This window comes from Camelina sativa, chromosome 19 (assembly GCF_000633955.1).
Source record: "Camelina sativa cultivar DH55 chromosome 19, Cs, whole genome shotgun sequence".
Classification (NCBI taxonomy): Eukaryota; Viridiplantae; Streptophyta; class Magnoliopsida; order Brassicales; family Brassicaceae; genus Camelina; species Camelina sativa.
Genome location: NC_025703.1, coordinates 18,463,284 through 18,486,894, shown reverse-complemented (window position 1 = coordinate 18,486,894; position 23,611 = coordinate 18,463,284). Strand labels below are relative to the sequence as shown.

Sequence of the window (23,611 nt, the reverse complement as noted above, 5' to 3'; positions counted from 1 at the left end):
GAGACACCAAGCGATTCAAACTTTAGCAATCACCATAGTTATCCCAACATCTTCACAATTGATTCTCATTTCAAAGTGTATGGCCCATTGACAGGAAAACCGTTTTTTGTTTTTTTTTTTTTTTTTTTCTGTAATACAATTAAAAAAAAAAGATTTTTTGGATTTTAAAATTACTTACGTTAGAAAATATTATTGCCTAACCACTTTTATTGATATTTCTAGTGAAGTATCCTGGTTCTTCACGGCAATTATATCTTTTAATTCAAAATAATTACGTTTTCTTTATATTTATAAGTTATCCTGTTTGCTAAATTTGTTTTTATATTCCGATTTCAGCTGTCGTAAAATTAAAAAATAGATACAAATATAATGTTAAGTGTGAGAAATATATATCTCTGTGGTGCTACTTCATGCAAGTGGCTCTTAAGCATGTGATAGTGATAGTTTCGAGAACACATACCAAACAGAAAAAATGACTCAGAATTTTTTTATTGAAGTTTTCAAGCATGTATATAGTATGTATTATCCCAGCTAGTTCAAGCCATATTTTCTAATCTTAAACCATATACGTTGGATCGAGAAAATTGTATACACGCATATTGTGCGCATCATGTCTCCCTCAAGGTAATGATTCAATTCCTCGATCTTCAACTGAAACGGGATGATTAATTTCTTGTAACTATGTAACTGTCCCACTGTTTCTTCTTGTTTTTTTTCTTTCTTTGGAGTTAGTTCTCTCTTTAGAGCTACAATGTGGGTAGATGAGATTGTAATCAATTTTATTTGTTGATATACACTAAAACAAACAAACCCAAAAGGTATAATGGGAAGATGTGTTTAATCATGGTCTCTTTTTGTAGTGAGCTAGGCACTGTGGTTTGTTTGGTCTGGTTGTTTAGATTAGGTTTGTGGTGGAAATCTTGACATGGATTTTAGATTAGTAAAAAGAATTAGTCTCATATCGGGTTTGGATAAATTGGTTTGTATTCGGTTTCATTAAAATGCTCAACCTAACCATTGTGTGTTTATGAATCTGGAATCCTAATTTCCTAATTTTGAATTATTCTGATTAAATAAAGTTTGTGTATACGTTAGGGACTCACTGGTGGACGCTCTTAGTATGAAAGGAGGAACAGGAGAACACAGTTACGCTACTAATTCACATTATCAGGTACTTAATAAACACTCTATGACGAATTGTGATGATATAGGAATTACGTATTATATTTTGATTCATATACTAAGCGTTTTGATTTGTGAAAAAAAAAAAAGTACTAAGCGTTTTGACAATAATTAATTTTTTTTGGTAACCTTTCATTTAGCAAAATTTCAACCAAATCTTGATTTTGTTTGATATATACCACAATTGTTCCATTTCTGATTGTAAACGAAGAAGTTTAACCTAGTAACATGTGAGTTTATTGTTTATAATTATGCCAACAGGCCGATTGATATGTAATTTATCATTGACAAAGTAACTCTATTCATAAGCTCTGAGTTTCTTTTTTTTTTTTTTTTTTTCATACTTAGTCAATTTAAGATATAATTTTGGGGATTTTACAGAGAAGTGTTTTCTATAAGATACAACATGTGATGACAAAAAACGTAAGAGAAATGCTAGAGAAAATTGGTTTTCCTGATTTCATCAAAGTGACAGACTTGGGTTGTTCTACTGGACAAAACACGGTGTTGGCCATGTCCGCGATAGCCAACACGATCATGGACTCGTACCAACAAATGGGCAAAACCCCACCAGAAATCTATTGTTATTTGAACGATCTTCCAGAGAACGATTTCAATACAACCTTCAAGTTGGTTCCTTCTTTCCTAAAGAAGCAAAAAACGGAATTTAAAGAAAGGTGCTTTGTCTCGGGAGTCCCCGGTTCTTTCTACTCAAGGCTATTCCCAAGAAAGTCTCTCCATTTTGTTCATTCAGCTTTTAGTATCCATTGGCTCTCTAAAATTCCAGACGGGCTTGAGGGCAACACAAAAAGCATTCATATTAAACATCCATACACTCCAAATGTCTACAAGAGTTATTTGAATCAGTTCAAGAATGATTTTTCGGTTTTCCTTAAAATGCGTTCAGAAGAGATAGTGCATAATGGACATATGGTTCTCACGTTCGTAGGCAGAAAGGCTTCCAACACTTTATCCAATGACTGCTTCCAAGTTTGGTCGTTGTTATCCGATTGCCTCCGCGATCTAGCATCCGAGGTATAAGCATCCCTTTTTTTCTTTATCTTTTTAAACAGTACTCGTCTACGTACCAAGTAATACATTGTTGGGAGAATGTGAGTGTAGGGGTTTGTTAAGCAATCAGAAATGGAATCGTTTAACATGCCATTCTACAATCCAAGTGAACAAGAGGTGAGGGATGTTATCTTCAAGGAAGGTTCCTTCGAGATCAAAAAGATTGATAAATTCGACCATATTGTCCCGTACAAAATTGACCTTGAGGAAGAAAATGATGAGGACCAATCATTTCACATGGAAGCTGGTATAAAGCATGCAAGGTGGGCAAGATGCATCACCGAACCTTTGCTTGTTGCTCATTTTGGAGATGCAGTTCTCGAACCCGTGTTCAACAAGTACGCACATTATATGGCCAAGTATCTTAGCGTTCCAAACCATCGCCCTAATATGACACTCGTCTTCGTAATTTCGTTGATTAGGAAATAAGGTCATTGTTTTGATGTGGTGGGATGATAAATGACCCCACGAAACAAAAAGTCAGTTTCAAAATTCTAAAAAATGGACTTAAATTCCACGTTGCATTGAGTTTCGATTTAATATTAAGGAAAATCACATTTTAAACCTTTCACATTCAGTAGCACTTTAAACTTTGAGATATTTTCACTAACACTATAAACCTTCAAAATGATTTCACTAACACTTTAAACCTTAAAACTAACTTTCATGTTTATACCGCCACGAAAGATGACGGAACAATAATATATGTCAACGTGAAATAGTTAAACTATCCTGATTTGATTTAAATACTTGCTGAATTAATTTAATTATTTATGACGATTGATAAAAAAAATATATACATCAAAGAAAAAAATGAAGAATCAGAGAAAAAAATGAAGAATCAGAGGTAAGGTTAAAACGTTTGACAAATGTAAATTGAAGATGACAATATATTTAGAAGATTGTTGTTAAAAATATATATATATAGAAGATTCATTGGTTTCCAATGAGAAGTCAATCAATTTGAATCAGCATCCAGTGGAAATGCATTTATTAAAAAGATTAATAATGTGAAGTGTAACATCGTAAAAGTTTTGTCTACAATGAAGATGAACACAAATTTACTTTTTTATCTTTTTATTTATTTATAAAAAATAAAATAATTAAAATTTAAATTAAACCAACATAGTTTAACTATTTCGCGTTGACGGATATTATTATTCCGTTATTTTTTATGGCGGTACAAAAATAAAAGTTAGTTTTAAGGTTTAAAGTGTTAGTAAAATCATTTTAAAGGTTCAAAGTGTTAGTAAAATCATTTTAAAGGTTTATAGTGTTAGTGAAATTCTCTCGAGGTTTAAAGTGGTACCCAGTGACACTTTGAAGGTTTAAAACGTGATTTTCCCTTAAAATTATATTAATTGTCCTTTTACAAACTTGAGATGTTGATGAAGATGGTGAGTGTATTATTCTTAATTTTATATAATTAAAATGCATTTTCTGGAGATAAAATGTATAGTTTACAAAAAATTATGGTGACTTGGAAGGTTTTTATTTTTTTGAAGAAACCCTAAATATGTATTTTTAAGTTAGGGATTAAGTGTACTCAAAATTTCTAATACAGATTTTGTAACATCCTACTACTGTATATTAATTGGGAAGTACAAATATGAAACTAACCTTAAAATGTGTAAAAAATTACATTCAATTGCTAATAAAAATTTTAATTAAGATTAATTAATTAATTAAATAAATATAATTAATTAAAAATAATAAAAAACACTGACAGATCAAAAATAAAAAAAAAATCTAGAAAAGTAAAAAAAAATATATTCAAATCAAAACTAATTTGTACTTGAAAGAAAATAATAAAAAAAATTAACAGCTAAGATTTTTAAAAAATACAGATAATTATTAGTGAAAAAAATTATTTTCTCTCTCTAATAAAATTATGGACGAAAATTACTATATTTTTTTAAAATAAAAATATAAACCAATCAGAATTTCAACTAAGATTTTACATTCAAGTTGACAATAAAATTATTTTTAATAACTAAATTTCGTAGATTTTATTAAGATTTCAAATTATGATTTTACTATTATCTTTCTTTTATTTTATTTTATTTCAAAATAACTTTTTAAAAGAAATATAACAATACTTTTTCTTATTATATTATAACTTTTTTTTTAAATGTTGATGAGATATCTTCCAGTTAAAAATTATCGAAGATTACTACATTTTTGGAGTTCACGATTATTTGGATGAAATTAGAAGAATGTTTCTTTTGACATTGGTTAAGGCCAATCATGCTTGCATATATTTCTTTTTTTTTTTGATAATGCTCTAGTGCTTTAGAATCCGTCTGAAAACCTACCTTATCACACAGAACGCCATCTATACATAAAAAACAAAAAACTTGCAGGAGAAATGTGAAGGAGATTACAGCTGCAAACCTATCTCTGTCTCTCTCTCTCTCTCTGCGGGTCACTACTCATCGAAGCCAGAATGCTAATAGATGTCGTCTCCTCTTAGTTTTTCAAGGATGATCTTCTCTTGCTTTGCGTCTGTTTGTTGCTTTATGTTAGGGAATACAAATACAAAAACTTCAGGTGTTAAATGCTCCAGTTCACGACTGTAAGTAACTAATTAAAGCAAACTTTGGACATATGTATGTAGGCACAAAAGTTAAGTAAGCTTGAAAAAGGATACATTCCTGATCTGGTTCTTCGGAGAAATTAGAGTGCAGTGCATTCCCCATACTATCTACGATGGCTGAAATGGTCATCGATGATTCAATGCACAAGATTGCTGTTATTGCATCTAATCGTGTGACCTCATTTCTGAACATAAGCCTTGCGTGAGCTGTGACACCATTATACCATTAATACCCTTTTTTCCCTTCTGTGTTTTGTAGTAAGAGTATTGATTAAGACTTTACAACCGAAGTGATACCTTGAGCCAGACGGATCAAGCTTTCCAACATCCGCACAGTTGTTCTAGCTGCAGTTCAGAGTATAATCAAATTACATGCAAAAAAGTACACCCCACCTCTATCTTTAGTTGGTTTTCCTGTACCCATGAGACCTAGAGATTTTCTAGACAAGACTACAGAAGAGCTCACTCCAGCCATTTCGATCGGTGAATGTTTATATTTAAAATTGATACATTTATATCTTGGTTACCTCCAATATGAATGTGTTTGCAGAGCAATTTTCTATATGAATATAGGATTCAAAGCTGGACACTGTTCTAGTGTTCTACGATGGTCAGCTTCCCACACCCCATGTTAATAATACAAAAATAGCATCTGTGGAAAGGAAAGTGTATTCCTCAGGAGATACCTGCATTATGTGTCGATGATCTTCTTTGGAGTCGATAACTGTGTTTTAAATGGCGAGAGGCAAGGGTAGGTTTGGCGCCCTGCGCCTAGGCGATATTCGCCCCACGCCTTTGGTGTATGAGGCGCAACTGCAAAAAACAGACATAAGGTTAGTCATAAATAATCGATTCCTTACCATGTAAGCACAACCTGAGTCTAAAACCAATAGCTTATCATTTGAAATTGAAACATAGAGAAAGATTTGAAAACAAAGAAAAAGCCAATCATGAGTCTGAAACAGAGAAATGAAAACAAAGTAGAAGCAAATCCAACGAAAGTTTAAAACTTAAACACAAAGCCTAAAAATCCATCTCATCATCATCAAACTCGTCATCTTCGACATAGACTTCAGTATCATCATCTCCTCCTATGAAATCTTCTTCAGCTTCATCCTCATCATCTTCATCAATCAAAGTCATAGACTTCTAGAACCATTTTAAGTAAGCAAATATTGAGAAAATATTGAGAAGATATTGAGGTTTAACCATATATTACCTCCTACTATTGCAGGCGCTAAGCGAGATGAGGCGGGCTCCATGGCAAGGCATCCCGAAGCGAGCGCCTTTGGTCTACCGCCTGGCCTCATCTACTAGAGGCGCTACACCCTTATAATCACCTCGCCTCTCGCCTAGGCGACGCTTTTTTAAACACAGGTCGATAATAACTTGAAATAATTTCTTCTGCTTCCTTTGATAGAACAGGCCTGAAGTTTTTTTTCACAAACTGAATGTATCTGCATAGGTCAGGATATAAGAATTCAATAGCAACCATGAATGCATTATTAGCTAAGATCAAATGCATATGCCATCTCAGACTTCTGCGCAAGGAACAATTGTAACGCTTCTAGATTACTGAATGATCTATGCTACCTTTGAAGCACCGGTAGTGGCCAAATAGTTGTCAGATCATCCACATACCTATCTTCCTCTATTTGCACCTAGGTTGATGTCATCAAATTATCAAAGACATAAAAGTTATATTTTTATCACAAACATAAACTCTGCGTCAGCACGCAACACAATAGAGATTCTTTAAGGGAACATACCTCGGCAAGGATGTGAGAAGATACAACTGCATCCCATTCGGGATTTTTAGTATCTAAGAGAACAAGCACAATATCAAATCTGCTCAACAAGGGACCGGAAAGTGCAGTATTGACAGAAAGTGCTAGATTCAGTTAAGAAATTTCAAATACACCAAATAAAATTCAAATGCAGAGGGAAAAAAGGAATGCCCGACAAACTAATGATTCACGGAGAAAATGTATGCATTTTTGAAATTGATATCACTAACTTGAATTTGAAAAAAAGTAGGTATGTATGTAAAGCAAAAACNCTGCTTCCTTTGATAGAACAGGCCTGAAGTTTTTTTTCACAAACTGAATGTATCTGCATAGGTCAGGATATAAGAATTCAATAGCAACCATGAATGCATTATTAGCTAAGATCAAATGCATATGCCATCTCAGACTTCTGCGCAAGGAACAATTGTAACGCTTCTAGATTACTGAATGATCTATGCTACCTTTGAAGCACCGGTAGTGGCCAAATAGTTGTCAGATCATCCACATACCTATCTTCCTCTATTTGCACCTAGGTTGATGTCATCAAATTATCAAAGACATAAAAGTTATATTTTTATCACAAACATAAACTCTGCGTCAGCACGCAACACAATAGAGATTCTTTAAGGGAACATACCTCGGCAAGGATGTGAGAAGATACAACTGCATCCCATTCGGGATTTTTAGTATCTAAGAGAACAAGCACAATATCAAATCTGCTCAACAAGGGACCGGAAAGTGCAGTATTGACAGAAAGTGCTAGATTCAGTTAAGAAATTTCAAATACACCAAATAAAATTCAAATGCAGAGGGAAAAAAGGAATGCCCGACAAACTAATGATTCACGGAGAAAATGTATGCATTTTTGAAATTGATATCACTAACTTGAATTTGAAAAAAAGTAGGTATGTATGTAAAGCAAAAACATACTTTGAAGTCTACTATTTCTGAAGTGGATACATTGATCAGGATCATATTGTCCTTTAGGATTTGTAGCACCAAAGACGATTGTCTTTGTGCTAAGGGTCGTTACAAGGCCAGCCTTCAAATTAGCAAGAAAAAATAAGACACAGTAGAGAGAGAAGCTGATTTAGTTGTACAACTTGAATAATGGAGCTGATGCTGTAACTAGAGAATAAATATAAATGAAAATTATGTAGAGTAGTTTACCTTCGCAACGCTAATACTTTGTTGCTCCATTGCTTCATGTATGGTTGCTCTGTCATGCTCTGTCATGCTTCTAGACAGAAAAGAAAAAAACGCTTTAGCAGTTGGTAAGTCTCCCAAGGACGAAGCAATAGAATCAAACTCGATGAAAAATAGAGCAATATAAAAAATTCAGAAAAAAATCCAAGAGTGTTTGTCATTATAAGTTGAACAGTTTCTACCAGGTACTGTTTCTTGTCTGTGATAAGAGTCTAATGATTCACAAGACCACAAGAACACTTCAAGTTCATCGAAGATCAAACTTTTCAAGCAGATAACACTACAGATTAATGCAAAAGATCCTTATAATAAATGTTTCTCCCCTCTGTCATCTGGAGACTACCTATCAAATTCATCAATACAGCAGAGTCCACCATCTGCAAGAACAAGGGCCCCAGCTTCCAACATCCACTCTCCTGCAAACAAATTAATAAGACGAAACGAGGGGGAAAAAAAGGTGTTACAAAGGACCCAACACAAGAAGTAGGCAAAAGACTGCAGTGCTTACCTCCATCCTTCACTGCAGTTACAGTCAATCCAGCACTTGTGCTTCCTAGTCCCGTTGTGATCACAGCTCTGTTGCTCAGTTTTGCAGCAAACTTCAAGAACTGAGATTTTCCAGTGCCTGACAGATATTATCACCGTAAAAGGTGGGTCATTGAAAGTGCACTCTCCATACAGATTTTAATCAAATAGTAACAAGAAAATACACAAGACCTTTTATCTTTTTTCGAAACTCATGTAAGGTACTCAAGTTCCAAATCAATTTAGTTCCGGCAAAAACTTTGGAACTTTAGGGGCATGCATATACAGAAGAAAAATATACTCAGTGGTTGACAACAACCTGGATCACCAATAAGAAGCAAGTGAGATTCTCCCCGAACTTTTGTCCCAGAAGCATCAACATGCTGCACACCTCCAATGAGTGTTAAGGCAACTGCATATTACCAAATGCACACGAACCATAATGTTTCTAGACAATTCAATAAGAGACGATGTTGGCACACAAAAAAAAATGCATACAGCATACCTGCAAGCTTAACAGTGAAGAGTCCAAAGACTTGGGGGCAGATACCTCGTAAGATAGCATTTCTCCCTGACTTAATCAAATATAAAAGAGGTAAGCACAAATTATACTTTAGATCTTCCATATCTTACTTGGCTAATAAGATCAAAATGGATGGCAAGCCAAGGGATTAGTTGTCCAAAATAATTGCAAGAAAAAACAGGCAGAATAATTTCCAAGTAACAATGAGTTTTTACCTTTCAAAGGAGTATCTTTGAAGTGGCTCCAAAAGTTCTTAAACTTCTCGATCAATTGATAAGATATATCAATTTCTGATTTCAGTTCATTAGTTCTTCTGGAGAGTGGCAGGGTTCACAGGTGAAAAAGGGGTAGAAATTGTGTCAATAATTGAAATTGTAATGCCTTCTAGTAACTCACAATATGGGACAATGTAATCTCATCAAGACCCAAAATAAATCTTGGGGAAATTGCTTTAATGGGAACTAAGAACGACTTGATGGTTAAATTTTTGAGGCAACAAACCAATACAAATTTTGTGCCATGGTTGGTATAGATTTCCTTGATAAAATTGATTAAAACAGATTGATTTATCACATTTGCGAAGCCATATACCTGACATGATTGCCAATCAACATAGGTTCAAGGTCGCAGCGAACGTCTTTTAAGTCATGAGACCATTTTGAAGTCAAGATTCCAGAGACAACAACATCATCTGCGTAAAACGAAAACAATAGATATCTTACTGAGAAAAGCAAGTATCAGAAGGTAAAACGGTTATGTTGATACCTTTAGAATGGATGCTTACACAGAGGCTGGGAATTAAGAATATGTAATACATAGAATAAAACAAAAGCCATGGTGTTGTACCTCCAGCTTTAACATTGTCAACAAGGTCATCTTTCAGGACGACTAGAATGGACCTTGGGATAACCCCAACACCCAAAACCTGAGTATTTTCTTGGATTTTGATTTCTTGGTAATCATGGCGTGTTACTGTATCATCTACAGGATCAAAGTTTGTGCCTTCACAAGATTTAGACCGCTGTCACCAAGAGTTAAAAGATTTCTAAGAGCTGTAAGATGAGTTGCTTTGAAGAATATGAAAAGCTAGGGACACGATTTCAGAGACGAGTGTTTTCGCAAAACAAAAGACAGATATCATGTAGTACTACAGCAAAGGAGCATATAGGGTAGTAGACTAGTAGTAAAAGAATGAAATGGTGATACAATATGACAAACCTGAGAAGGACAAAAGGGCGGTTTCACAATTGAGTTAATTGATTCCAACTCAGGGAAAATAGGAAACCTATATAATAAGAAGGAAGCAACTCAATCAGCCATAGGGACAAGAACAAGAAGGTGTCAATCAAATGCATAAAACAAAGAAGAAAAGACACATACATGAACTTGCATTTACGGCATCGGTACATCCTTTCTCCTTCATACATTTTGACAGCCCCGGAGCGAATCACCGTGCCTTTCAACATCAGAAGAATCCCACGGTGCTTTACTCTAACTCGGCCAATACTTGGGAAAGTCTCTGTGGGAATCAGAAATAAACAAAATAAATCTCTTCTCAATCCCAATAGAACAAAAATAGAGAGAGAGAGAGAGAGACACACACACATATATACCAGAGCTTCGTTCTAGAGGAGATCCACTAGTGTCAATACGAACATGTATAAATCTCTTCTCAATCCCAATCTTGTTCTCAAATTTCTTTATATGCTCCAACGCAATTTTCTAAAAAATTCGTAAGAGTTAAAAAAAAAAATCGAAAGCAAAATCAGGATTGAGTTGAGTGGAGCACATACATACGTGAGCTAAAATGGCTGATTCGTCGAATTGACGAAGATACTGTTCAGGATTGGAGAAAACGAGTCGCGATAGAGAGGGATCATCGTCAACGAGTTCTGCGAATCTAAAGATATTGTGTGTGTGTGTTGTGTGAGGTGAACGACGAATCATGGAAAGATTAAAAGGGAGGGAGGAGAAGTGAAAGCGTACTCGATGAAGAGAGGGTAGTGAAGTTTTGGATCGGGAGATAGAGAGATGTCGCGGAGCTGATCCGAATAGTGCTTCACTAGAAACTCAGTCATTGACTCTATTTGCTCCGCCGTCTGTGTCGGCGATTCCATTCCCACCTTTGACGAGTGCGCCGGCGAAAGACAAAGGTAAATTAGGTTGATTTTGGCGGGAATTTAATACGCCGTGTAAAGGGATAAGGAAAGGGTTACATTAATTATCATAACTTTTCTATTAACGTATTTTATATTATATAAACCTACTAATTCATACAAGAGAAATACTAGATAAACCTACTAACTTTTCTATATAAACCTACTAATTTTTTTCCAAATTAGCATACATGCTCAATTTTCTAAAAGTAGCATTTTTTATTATGTTAATTATTTCTCTAAAATGAAACTAATAAATATCTTTTTTTTTATTATTCATCTTCTTCTCTGTCTAATTATAATGATGTCATTTTTATCTTCTCTGTCGTTTCCAGTATTTCTAGAAATCATAGCCTTTGTTATTGTCTTCCTCCAGCAACCGCGGCGGTGGAGGCAGATAGCGGCTTTCTTCTCGAGAGAACAACACCACTATGAAGGATCAAACTCAGAATTCGTCGGAGACAAAATCTGTCACTCCAAATTATGTTATCAAAAATGAAAACAAAACAAATCTGATTCGATGATTCAATAATTATAGAATTAGGCTATTGTTCATGATTTGATGGATATTGAATTCACATAGATCGATGTATTCATATTCATCAAGGGGAATCAAATTGGTTGCTCCGATTCAAGGAAGTCTTCCTGGATTACATAAAATATTTCCTGAATTTCACACAATCCTTCCTAAAGTTCAATCACAGATAAAATAAAGTGCTAATAGAAACATATGATGCAGATACATCATACAAGTACCAAAACAATCTAAAAAGGTTTTACAAACATCATACATGTCTAAAAACAGAGAAAGTAAAACTGAATTAAGGAACATAGTCCTATGAATTGTCGACACGTGCCTCAATATATGAAAGAATACTCTATTAGTGAGGGGGTAATGATATCTTTTTTGAACATATCCGGGTATTTACCAATATCTAAGCTTTTTGTAAAGGTCAACCTTAAGTTCATCCTGAAATTCAAACTTTTTATGAAGGTCATCCTCAAGTTCAATAAATATTTCCTGAATTTCGTGTAATCCTTCATGAATTTCCAAGGAGTGTTGGATGTTGGGTGCTGATTTTTAAAGTTACAAGAACATGAGAAAGAATTCTCGAGCCATCAACAAAACTCAATAGGGTGGCGTGTATGCTCAGTTTTCTTTGTTTATTCCTTTTAATGAAACCCTTCCTTAGATTCGAGACATCCTTTCTAAATTTCTTGGAGTGTTGTTACAACTCCAATTCTTTTGACCAAATCTGCATCTATACAAAGTTACTACAAGTGAACAAACGCCACACATGGTATAAAACATCATTTGATATATCTAAAGCTCCAATCTTGACCACTACAACATTACAAGTGAACAAACGCCACACATGGTGTTTATGAACCACCATTGATACATCTAAAACCCCCCCATCTTCTCCAATCTTGTATAAAACAACATACGCTCGTAACACTTTTAACTCACCCCCAAAGATTTAGAAATGAGTTTCTTTGTTCAAAAGAAGTTGAAAATATCAAAAAAGTATACAAAGTAATGAATTTTATTAAGAACCCATCACAAATTTGAACAATGTCAAAACTCAGAACACACTAATTGAACAACTTAAGTTTAAAATTTGGAATCTTTCTAGGAAAATAAAGAAAGATGAGATCTTTAAGATTACCCTCGTCAAAGAAGAAGGACCTAGAGGAGGATTCTCTTTCATAGTCTAAAAAGCAAATTAACAACGACAATGTCAAACTGCAACAATGGCTTTTCTGGGAAGAAACGTTATTCCACTAAACTCATCACTTCCTCTGCTCCAGAAACAAGCTTCACATCGAGAATCCAAAATATGGATCTTATCGTGAGTTTAAAATCTGAGATTGAAAAGCGTTACAGCGAAAAAGAAGCGTAGATGACATCTTCATCTCTGATTTCATTCGCTGCATCATTTCTCAAAATCAAACGGATTTCATTCACTGTCTCCTCCTCCTTCTAGCCTCTCTAATTCAACTGGAGTTTTTTAGGTTTTGTGCAAAGACAATTGCTGCGTTTTCGCCTTCCTTTTTTATTTTTTTATTTTTTTTAGAGAAATACCCTATAATAGCACTTTTTAAGTTTTTCTTCCAACATTAGCACACATGCTCAAATTTTCCAAAACTAGCATTATATCTCTTTATATATTAAAATTATTATTTAATTTAAATAACAAAATTCATTTTTTTCCTATAATTAAACTCACGAATTTTGGATCTTAAAGTTTCGACGAAGCTTGCGGTGAAAATTCCAAACTAAGATATTCATTTTGGATCTCAGATCTTTTCAATTAATTGTCAAATCAATCAATTGATTCCAATACAACAAAATCCACATCAAAAGCATCTTTATTCATCGGGTTTCGATCATAGATCAAAGTTTAATTAAGCTAAACGGTGCTTCCGTCGTCGACGATAGTGAGTGTGGCGGAGGAGAGTCTTCTGGCTAAAATTACAGCGGATGATTGGGGGAAAGTATCGGTGGTTCTGTTTGATATGTATGGTGTCCTTTGTAACAGTGAGAAGTTTTTTAGACGTGTTGCTGTTGATGTTTTTGCTGAAATGGGTCATTGTGGATGATTTCATTCCTCTTACGGGAACAGGTAAAAAAGCTTTGGCAAATCAATTTATGAATTTGTTTTCATGTTAATGTGTGTTTAGGTTGATTTCTTGGGTTGGGCAATGCAGAGCTGAAGCCATGTTTTTATGAGGTGTTGCTTCAGTCAAAGGAGTAGAAGGATTTGATACAGATGCAGCTACAAAGAGATTCTTTTAGATATATCTCGATCAGGTGATGTTTATGCTATATAATTAGAACACCCAGGAGGGAAATTTTCTTTACATTAGAAACTTGTTGATGTTCTTGAGATTGATTGATACTCGATCTTTTGTTGTGTTTTTGATTTGTGTAATGTCTTGAGATAGAGGGGAAGAAAAGAGAGCAGAGAGTTGATGATGAAGATGATGATGAAGTTTGAGTTCAGGTCATTATGGAAAGGCTTCCTAAATTCAAGAATGTCTTCCTAAAAGCTATGAAATTCTTCCTAAATTTTTAAAAATGTGTTTTTAAATATTTTTATATGTGTTTTACCTTATTGTATCACATATTACTCCATTAGTGATGTATAATGATTTGATATTGTGCACATGTTGGTGTTTTATAATAAAGGCAACAAATATGAATATCCAGCATGATATTATAGGAAGACCTTCCTAAATGTCAATAACTCCTTCCAAAATTTCAAGTAGTCCTTTCTAAATTATACTTAGGCTACCTATCTTATGTTTTGCCTAAATGTAAGACAATCTAATTTAACATAATCCCTAAGCTCATGTGTTCAAAACAGGGTAGGTGTGAATTAACGTTTATGAATGTTATGTAATCTTTCTTGAATGTCTTGAATCTAAAAAAATGTGTTTAAAATCTTTTCATTTTTATGTTTGCCTCAATGTATCACAGATTTTCTCATCAATGTGGGGGTAATGATTTGTTTTTGTGCACGTCGTGAATACTACGATAGAAGCCTAGGTGTAGGTTGTAGGAGTACTATACATTATTTTCATGAAGATCTTCCTGAATCGCAAAGAGTCATTCCTGAATATCATAATCTGTATTGCTGCAACAACTGTTGCAGATCCTGTTGATGAACCTCCCAGTACACGTCATATTCGCACATAGTTTTAGCAAATGTTCAGAAAAATTTACAAGCAAATGAAATCTGTAAATGATAAGAGTATATATGTATTCCTAATCATGAACCGAGTTTATCAATCCATCTCAACCGAGTTTCTTCGGTGGTGAATCGGATCTGTAGCGTTGAGAAAGAGATAAGCCATAATCTTCTTCACTTGAATCATCATGCTCTTCTTCGCTCTCACCACCACCACCACTTCTGTCAGCCTTTCACTGGACCTACGTCGCCGATCCGACATGTTTCTCCTTACTCTCATCGGTCTCAGTGTTCATCGTCGCGAGATCCATCGCTACTTGGACTCTACCTGAAAATAGAGACTCGCAATACTATTCTTATTGGAGACTCGTCGGATTGATTCAGCGTGGAGGTGAAACGCCGGAGTTGATATGTGATTGATTCCAGAGGAGATAAAGCGTCAGAGAAGGATGAAGAGAAAGGAAAAGCTATTTTGTGAAGAGAAAGGAAAAGCTATTTTGTGAAGAAAAACATTTGATTTTGTATATATAATTTTGTGCTAGTTTTGGAACATTTAAGAATATATGCTAATTGTGGAAGAAAATTTTAAAATGGTGCTATTTTTGTCAATTGCCCTTTTTTTATTTATTTAGGTAATTTCTCTCAAAATTAAAATTGTGCTATATTTGGAATAATTAAGATTGTGTGCTAGCTTTGGAACAAAAATTTAAATTAAGAGAAGGAAAATATGTGCAATTAATAAAAGCCAAAAAAGTAATCTGTATATAAAACCAAAAAGTAATTTGTATTATTTGACTAAGTCTAATAGAAAAGTTATCTATTAAATTACTAATTTAAAGAGAAAATATGTGCAATTAATAGAAAAATAGTAATTAGTATAATATAATATAAAAAATTATGAGAATCAAAATAAAAAATAATATAATTCTCTTAAGTTTGTTGATCGGTGAATGATTTGATAGCATATTCAATATCATTCCATTTGGATGACTTAATTTAATTTTCAAATTTTATATTTTTTATATTTAATGAATTTAAAATTTTCATAGCAAAAACCACAAATAAGTGGGATTTTAATCTAGTATATATAATCATTGCATGCTAACGAAGATGTATTGTTTTATCGTATTATTTAATGGTCGTAGCAAAATAGTTAAGCATTTTGATAGTTTTCTTTTCACTTGAAATTAGCAGATTAAGTTGCTCAAGTTCATCAAAGTCAAATTATTTTTCAGCATCGGAGCAATTTACAAGGTAAAGCATTTAAATTCAGAGATGATCTTAAACCATACTTGAACACTGCAAATATCTAACATATAAGTAATTGAAAAATACTTAGGTTCACCCCTAGGGGTGAATACTCTTCTTCACTTCTTCCATTTTCAACCAATCAAAACTTCTATTTTATATTTCATTTAAAAATAAATCAAAACTAAATTAAAAAACAAAACAAATTCTGTATACTTTTTAGTTAAAGAAAGTTAATAATTTGTTTGGTTTAGATTTTACAATTAAACGAGGTTATATATCAGTTTCGGTTTATAAATAAAAATTAGGGTTTAGATTTTACAATTAGAACAAAATTATGTGTCGGTTTGGATTTACAAATGAGCTGATTAGGTTTTAGATTTTATAATTAAAACGAAATTACATGTCGGTTTAGGTTTACAAATGAGCTTATTAAGGTTTAGATTTTACAATTAAAACAAAATTATATGTCAGTTTGGGTTTACAAATAAGGTGGTGAGGGTTTAGATTTTACAATTAGAACATAATTATATCACGGTTTGGGTTTACAAATGAGATGGTTAGAGTTTAGATTTTACAATTAAATCAAAACTATATGTCTGTTTGGTTTATAAAAGAGTGGTTTGAGTTTTTTTTTTATTTTACAATGATGTATACAGATTTTATTTCCTTATTTCATAGGGATGTGAATAAAGAGGTTCACCCAAGTATTGTCCTAAGTAATTTATTATATATAGAAAAATACTTAGGTTTACTTCTAGGGGTGAACCATTGTATTCTTCACATCCTTCACTCTCAACCAACCAAATTCTTCTATCTAATATTTTATTTTAAAAAAAAATAAAATTAAATTAAAAAACAAAACAAATTAAGGAAACAAATTTTGTATACTTTTAATTGAAGAAAGTTAAATATAAGCTTGGTTTACATTTTACAATTAAACGAGGTTATATATCGGTTTGAGTTTATAAATGAGAATTAGGGTTTAGATTTTACAATTAGAACGAAAGTATATGTCAGTTTGGGTTTACAAATGAGATGATTAGAATTTAGATTTTACAATTAAAATTAAATTATATATCGGTTTTGATTTACAAATGAGGTGGTTAGGGTTTAGATTTTACAATTAAAACAAAATTATATGTCGGTTTGGGTTTACAAATGAGGAGGATGACTTTACAATTATAACAAAATTATATGTGGGTATGGGTTTACAAATGAGGTGGTTAGGGTTTAGATTTTACAATTAGAACAGAATTATATATCGGTTTGGGTTTACAAATGAGGTAAGGTTTAGATTTTACAATTAAAATAAAATTATATATCGAGTTGAGTTTATAAATAAAGTGGTTAGAATTTAGATTTTACAATTAAAACGAAATTTTATATCGGTTTGGTTTATAAAAGAGCAGTTTGAATTTTTTATTTTATAACAATGTATACAAATTTTGTTTTCTTATTTTATAAGGAGGTGAATAAAGAGGTTCACCCTTAACCCAAATATTGTCCTTACATATATGCTTCTTTGTCATAAGAATCTGAGTTGATAACAACTTTCATTGAGACGTTGTCATTATCCTCATCCTCAACGAAGCCATTGACATAAGAGTCATCATCCTCAACGAAGCACTTCTCATAATCTTCAGCGAAGCCATTCTCATCATCCTCAGCGAAGCCATTCTCATCATCCTCATGAACGCCATTCTCATGAGCAGGCATTTCTAAGTTAATATTCGCTGAACCTGAAATGTGTGTTGTGCCGAAGTTGATTAGGAGTGATGGCTACTAATTCATTCAAATTAGTGCGCTCAAACTGATACCGTGTCCGTGAAAACAAGGATCTTGTTAACTAATACTATGATGAAAATACAATCTTGATTTACAACTCTTTTTTTTGTTTTTTATCTACACCTTAATTAAAATAGTACTTCAAGATTGGTACCTCAAGTACGAGAAGAAGAGTTTACAAAAGTAACTTCTAAATCACTTCCATTTGCATAACCAATCCGACAATCCGCATTTGCATAACCAATTCCAAGTCACACAACAAAAATATTGAAATAGAAAAATACACTACGTATTAATTTTCTGTCTACCTAATTAATTTAAAAAACACATACTACATAAAAAGAAGAGAAATAAGGTTTATCATTTTGCATTACATAATTGTAGATAGTGAATATAAATAAAAATTTACAACTTGTGTTATGAGTAAACATAAGAATATATTTGGTACATGTTAATATTTGTCAAATTTCTTAGTTCTTTTTTGCAAAAGGATTACAATTATTTTTATTGATATTATTCCTACATTCTGTTAAGGTGGCAGAGCACCTATACGTCGCTTTAAAAGTAAGATCTCGGCAGCAGTACACATTATTTCTTGTTAGATAGCATGGATCTTTCAAAGGTGGACTAGTAAGGTCTTTGAAGAAATTACCTGTATAGAAAAAATCATTTGAAAAAATTATGGAGTATTCAATTGGGCAATTATCACTAAAATGAGTTTTTTTTTCCAAAAATATATTTCTTTTAGTTTTTTTTTTCCAAAAATACCACTAAAATGTATTTTTTTCTACAAATACCAAAAAGTGATTGAACTATTTTTTTTTCTATCAAAAACTAATCCCTAAATCCTAAACACAAAACTCTACCTCTAAAAACTATAATCTCAATCTAAATTTGTCAACCCAAACCTAAGAAAGAAATTCTACCCAATGAAAAATCATTTTTTGTGTTTGTAGTATTTTTGAAAAAAAGTTAAGTATTGTATTTTTGAAAAAAATAATTAAATTGTGTTATTTTGAGAAACTCCTCTATTCTCAATTGTGATTATAGAAGTGTCCATGATGATAAACAATAAACCATTAATAGATATACATAACATACATTCATAAAGGCTAGCCAGGAAAACAAAGACAACACAAAAAACAGCAAATTTGGAAAATGACATTGTGATTCTTGTGCCAGATACGTTTTGTTGTTTTAAATTAACAAGCTTAAATGTAAACGTATATATATATATATATAATAGAATTCTAAAAGTAGTAAATTATTTTTGAGGGTAGTCCGAAAAAATTGTAGTTAGATTTGTTTGGTCAATTTTTTTTTTATCTCCTCGATTATCGATGTTTATATTTTATTTTATTTTATTGTATATTAACGTTTTTTTTTAATTTTTTCTTCAATTTAGAACAACTTATTTTTTTTTAACAACATCCACATGATGGATAGATTAGCTACAAAGTTTCTAAAATTTGCTAAAATTAATTAGTGATAGAGATGTATTCTTTAAAACTTGTATCAATTCTAAGCCAAACAAAGGAAAAATCTAACAAAATGTCTTCTTTAAATTTGTAATAGTTCTAAACCAAACAAAGGAAAATATAACTTCTCTCCAGGAGGCCGAACAAATATAATTACAAAACATCTGATATTCATATTATTCAAATTACTAATCATTTCAATTGAATTTTAAACTCATATTTTAATATTAGTCATTTCTAATAACATTTTACACATTTCAAAACTAACAACACTTAAAAGTTTGGAGACTCAAACAAAGAAATGGTCATTATGCCCTGAAAGCTCATGTATGCGTGGTTTTGTTTTCTTCTTCTGCTGCCGTAAATGGAAACCGAAATGGCATTGATGGAGATGGAAGAAAAGGGAATTACATGTACAACCAAGAAGGAAAAAAAATTTAGTGTTGAGGAGTGACAAGAGTCGTGGGTTGGTCTTCACGGGTCTCAGGTTCGTCTGCATCATCTTTAGAAGAGTTTCGTGAATGCAAGTTCTTCACCTCACCTAACTGCAAACGTTAATCATATACTGAATAAGCCAAAAACAGATTTACACACTTTTGTTTTGTTTTATGACAAAACTAATACTGTAATATGTAATCGACAACTATAAAGATTATTCAACAATCAATACCTCTCTCAGGGTTTCTTGATGTTTAGCGAAAAGCTCATTGTACTTTATTTGCAGATCACACTTCTCAGCTTGAAGCTTCTCATACTCAGAAACAGATGGACCACCTAGCTTTTGTTGAGTGAATCTGAAGAAGAAAACCACAGAGACAGAACAGAACTAGATTCAAAAGCCCCATGAGAGAAGGCTTGTCATTTTGCTCGTATAGAGAAATCAGAGACTTACTCTAGAGCAGAGGAAGGCTTGTCATTCTGCTCATATAGAGAAACGAGAACTAGATTCAAAACCCACCCCCATCGCGTTCCAAAACATATAAAAGAGTACAAAGCAAGTTATTTTGCAAGAACAGGTCAAATTATTCGATTAAAGAAAAAAACAATTTACAAAGGAAATAGAAATTATACCTTTGGTGAGTGAATCAAGAACTCCACTTGACTCCAGATACTTCCTGAAAGCTTCCTTCTTAACCTCTTTCTCCTGATTCATGCATACACAAAAAATAAGTTCAAAGACTGAAAAAAAATATATATATACTTACAGAGAGAAAGATAACTTAACTGAAGAAGATGACAAGTTTCAGTGAAGAAAAAGCAAACTTGAAATGAGAAATAGAAAAACAGACTTAAATATAGGTTAAGGCAAGTTATACATACCTCTTTGTACCGCATCATCGCCTTGTTCGTGAAACACACAAAAGACGAAATTTTTTCTAGTAACTCTTATATTAAACCTCTTCTTTTCTCCAGTTGGGTGAGAAACTTGGACCTATTTTAGATCCTGCAAAGAGTAAAAAAAACACACAAGATCATACCTTTGTTAAGACAAAACATAAAAATCAGTTTAACATAGACATAACTTAAGCAGAGCCACTTTATCCAGCTATTGAGAACAAAACCTTTGAATTCTCCCATCTTCTTCATTCCAAACATATCACATCGCATCAGCACATTAACCTCCTAAGTTTCCTAAACCTATCCACCCTAAGAACTCCTTTTCCCAAATTTCGATTTTTTGTTCGTAGGCACAAAGCCTTATGATGGCAAAGAATCTATCTTAACACTCCAAATCCAGTGGTACGGATCCATAAATTTCTCGAGCAGCTTCTCTATCACATATTCTATCCACTTAACGAGAGAAACAAAGGGCCAGCTTTGTTGAGAAAAACATAAAATTCAGTTTAACATAGACATTAAGTTAAGCAGAGCAAACTTAAGCTCCCACTTTATCCAAACTAATTCACTACTACTACCATCTTCTTCATTCCAAATTAAACCTCTCAAGTTCCTACACCCTCCCACTCCAGGAAATTTTTTCCAAATTTCGATCTTTTTGTTTTGTTCTTATGCATAAAGAAGCCCTAACGATGGCAAGGGATATTTTTATTCTACAAATTCCAGTAATAGCGTAAACAAAATCATACATTTTGACAACAATACAACTAGAACAAAGACATCTATAATCAAAATCCAAAACCCAAAATGGGGGATTTACCTCTTCAAATTGTTGGAAACTAGACACAATTTGAGATCCAAAACTTTGTGTCTGTCGGTCGGTGCTTCAGTTGTCTTCTTCAGTACATACTTGAATTGAAAATAAGAGAAAGATAAGGAATACTCTTTTAACTATTTTTGTTGTAAAAAAAAAAAGAGAAATCTAACTAATATGCCATAAACAATTAATTTTTTTTTCAAATGTGTCATAATCTTTAGAGTCTTTCCAAATGTGATATAGTGATGGCATAAGGGAAAAGGGAAAGACTAAATTATTCTTGGCAAAATCTGAAGTAACTTAAAAAACAAAAAAACAAAAATTCACCCTAACCACAAAAAACTTTTCATCTTTCACTTCCTCTTCTCCCATGTTCACTCTTACGCAACTCTATGTGTGTTGCTCTCTTTTCTTTTAAACAAATCAACTTATCCTAACTATAATTTTGTTTCCAAATTTCTGGCAACCCTTTGATACATATGACACGTCGCTCTTTGTAATTATCCTTTGAAATTGTAGTGGAAGAAATCGCAGCAGGTTCCCGTCACATTATGGGTCAGATCTAGAATTTGGAGAAGTGTTTATTGTGGACAACATAGAAACTCAGTAAACTAAATCTCAGTAGACGAAATCGGTATGTTATTATTATTGTCCACAAAGATATTGTCTATCATGAAGTGTAATTCTAGTGGAAGAAATCTCAACAGGTTCCCGTCACATTATGGGTCAGATCTAGAATATAGAGAAGCGTTTATTGTGGACAACATAGAAACTTAGTAGACTAAATCTCAGTAGACAAAATCGGTGTGTTATTCTTATCATGAAGTGTAGTGTTCTTCTAATGTCTATTTTGTGTTAGATTTTGTCTATCATCATGTCTCTGCTCCAGTTAAGTCATGTCTCTTGTTGTTGTCTACTGTGATATTGTCTTTCTAAAGTTATAGAAATTGGAGTGGACAAATTCGCACAACTCAGTAGACTAAACTTTAGTTGAAAAAATCGTTTTGTTATTATTATTGTCTAGTATGATATTGTCTATCATGTGTAATTGGAAGATCGTTTGTTCTTGACACCCTAATAAATCAGTAGATGGACTCGTTTTCAAAAAATATTGTCTACCATTTATATGTTGTCCACTTGGTATGGGTGGATGGACTAGTTCTAATTTGAATATGTTGTGTCCACCACTACGTGAACTTGTCTCAACTTTAATATGTTGTCCACAACTTCGCGTGGACTTGTTTCGATATTGTTATGTTGTCCACCACTTTGTTACTATATATTTATCTGTTTTCCATCAATTCTCGTCCACGCGTCTGGGAAATATTTATTGATCACACGCCCGTCTTTCTCCATGTGCCACCATCAATAGAAATTCAAGTGTAAGGACTTTCTAGTAAAACTGAGTATGCCATATTTAATGGATATGAAATTTTTGAAAAGATGAAACAACATATGGCACATTTGGAAAGAATTTTGAAAAATAGGGCAGAAATGACAAAAATCCCTAAAAAAAAAACTATTAAGTTTTGTATAAAAAGATATTAAAGTCTAACTATTTTATTGAGAAATTTTACAAAAGCGATAATTTTTATAAAAAAACATTGAAAACAAAATATAATATTGGTTATCTAAATTCTAAAGTACTACACTTCCAATTGAACCAAGCAATAAACCGAAAACTATTTAATTCGGTTTGATTCAACCAAATTTGATCAGATCTAATATTTGACCCGATTCCATGGTTATTTATTTGGCCCACTCTCTTCCAACTTCTCCGACGCTAATAAGACGGTCCTTCCGGTGCTTCTAAAACCCATCCTCCATATTTTGGTACATTTGCCCTAGTCCCCACAATCGACCCCAGCCATGGGTGACGAAAAGAAAAGGGCGAAGAAGAAGAAGAAGAAGCGTGGTAGTGGTAGCCAGAAGAAGATGAACACTGATCAAACAGAGGCTTTCAAATCGGTCTCCGATTGGCTCTTCGTAGGTTCTTCTTCTTCTTCGACATCTCTCTCCTCTTCCTCTGATGACTTTGCCGTTACCATCAATAGTGGCTCTTTGAGATGTGGAGACAAATTGGTGTTCGAGCTTCACTCTCATTCAAATCGCAGCGATGGGTTTCTATCCCCTTCGAAGCTCGTCGAGAGGGCTCATAACAATGGGGTTAGTTTCATATATATATATATATATATATATAT

At 33.0% G+C, this 23,611-nt stretch overlaps 4 protein-coding genes across 7 annotated transcripts in view; 2 read left to right on the top strand and 2 right to left on the bottom strand.

Moving 5' to 3' along the window:
* On the top strand, positions 538-2,765 carry LOC104766660 (salicylate/benzoate carboxyl methyltransferase-like). Its single transcript, XM_010490581.2, has 4 exons — positions 538-624; positions 1,096-1,171; positions 1,564-2,217; positions 2,305-2,765. Exons 1-4 carry the CDS (start codon positions 611-613, stop codon positions 2,680-2,682), a joined length of 1,122 nt encoding a protein of 373 aa, XP_010488883.1. The 5' UTR covers positions 538-610; the 3' UTR covers positions 2,683-2,765.
* LOC104766662 (probable DNA helicase MCM9) lies at positions 4,459-11,062 on the bottom strand. Of its 4 annotated transcripts, none has more exons than XM_010490584.2 (21): positions 10,877-11,062; positions 10,688-10,790; positions 10,504-10,612; positions 10,271-10,409; positions 10,109-10,175; positions 9,737-9,911; positions 9,482-9,581; positions 9,106-9,203; positions 8,873-8,938; positions 8,687-8,779; positions 8,351-8,467; positions 8,186-8,258; positions 7,807-7,876; positions 7,597-7,678; positions 7,274-7,395; positions 7,098-7,165; positions 6,069-6,306; positions 5,536-5,662; positions 5,147-5,194; positions 4,904-5,056; positions 4,459-4,758 (listed from the first exon to the last, which is right to left on the bottom strand). In XM_010490584.2, the coding sequence occupies exons 1-17, from the start codon at positions 11,005-11,007 to the stop codon at positions 6,186-6,188; spliced, it is 1,734 nt and encodes a 577-aa protein (XP_010488886.1). In that variant the 5' UTR covers positions 11,008-11,062; the 3' UTR covers positions 4,459-4,758; positions 4,904-5,056; positions 5,147-5,194; positions 5,536-5,662; positions 6,069-6,185. The 4 variants fall into 4 exon arrangements, with proteins under 4 accessions (XP_010488886.1, XP_010488887.1, XP_019096238.1 ...); XM_010490585.2 differs by having other exon boundaries at positions 7,807-7,873; XM_019240693.1 differs by lacking the exon at positions 10,877-11,062 and having other exon boundaries at positions 10,494-10,612; positions 10,684-10,759.
* Positions 19,457-21,553, bottom strand: LOC104766664 (C-Myc-binding protein homolog). The gene is made up of 6 exons (XM_010490587.2): positions 21,414-21,553; positions 20,576-20,699; positions 20,327-20,399; positions 20,148-20,196; positions 19,926-20,049; positions 19,457-19,800 (listed from the first exon to the last, which is right to left on the bottom strand). The coding sequence occupies exons 2-6, from the start codon at positions 20,591-20,593 to the stop codon at positions 19,693-19,695; spliced, it is 372 nt and encodes a 123-aa protein (XP_010488889.1). The 5' UTR covers positions 20,594-20,699; positions 21,414-21,553; the 3' UTR covers positions 19,457-19,692.
* Positions 23,167-23,611, top strand: part of LOC104766665 (3',5'-nucleoside bisphosphate phosphatase-like) — a 2,476-nt gene continuing 2,031 nt past the window's right edge. The window contains exon 1 of the mRNA XM_010490588.2: positions 23,167-23,576. Coding sequence (XP_010488890.1) covers positions 23,280-23,576 — 297 coding nt within the window. The 5' untranslated portion in view covers positions 23,167-23,279. The remainder of the gene's footprint in view (positions 23,577-23,611) is intronic.

Coding starts and splice junctions, on each gene's coding strand:
- LOC104766660 (XM_010490581.2), top strand. Junction 1,172..1,563: donor CTACTAATTCACATTATCAG/GTACTTAATAAA, acceptor GGGATTTTACAG/AGAAGTGTTTTCTATAAGAT. Junction 2,218..2,304: donor TCCGCGATCTAGCATCCGAG/GTATAAGCATCC, acceptor ATGTGAGTGTAG/GGGTTTGTTAAGCAATCAGA.
- LOC104766662 (XM_010490584.2), bottom strand. CDS start 11,007: ATGGAATCGCCGACACAGACGGCGGAGCAAATAGAGTCAATGACTGAG. Junction 8,939..9,105: donor CAAAGATACTCCTTTGAAAG/GTAAAAACTCAT, acceptor TGATTAAGTCAG/GGAGAAATGCTATCTTACGA. Junction 6,307..7,097: donor CCACTACCGGTGCTTCAAAG/GTAGCATAGATC, acceptor TGACCTATGCAG/ATACATTCAGTTTGTGAAAA.
- LOC104766664 (XM_010490587.2), bottom strand. Junction 20,197..20,326: donor TCTTGATTCACTCACCAAAG/GTATAATTTCTA, acceptor TTTTGAATCTAG/TTCTCGTTTCTCTATATGAG. Junction 19,801..19,925: donor ATCAAGAAACCCTGAGAGAG/GTATTGATTGTT, acceptor TAACGTTTGCAG/TTAGGTGAGGTGAAGAACTT.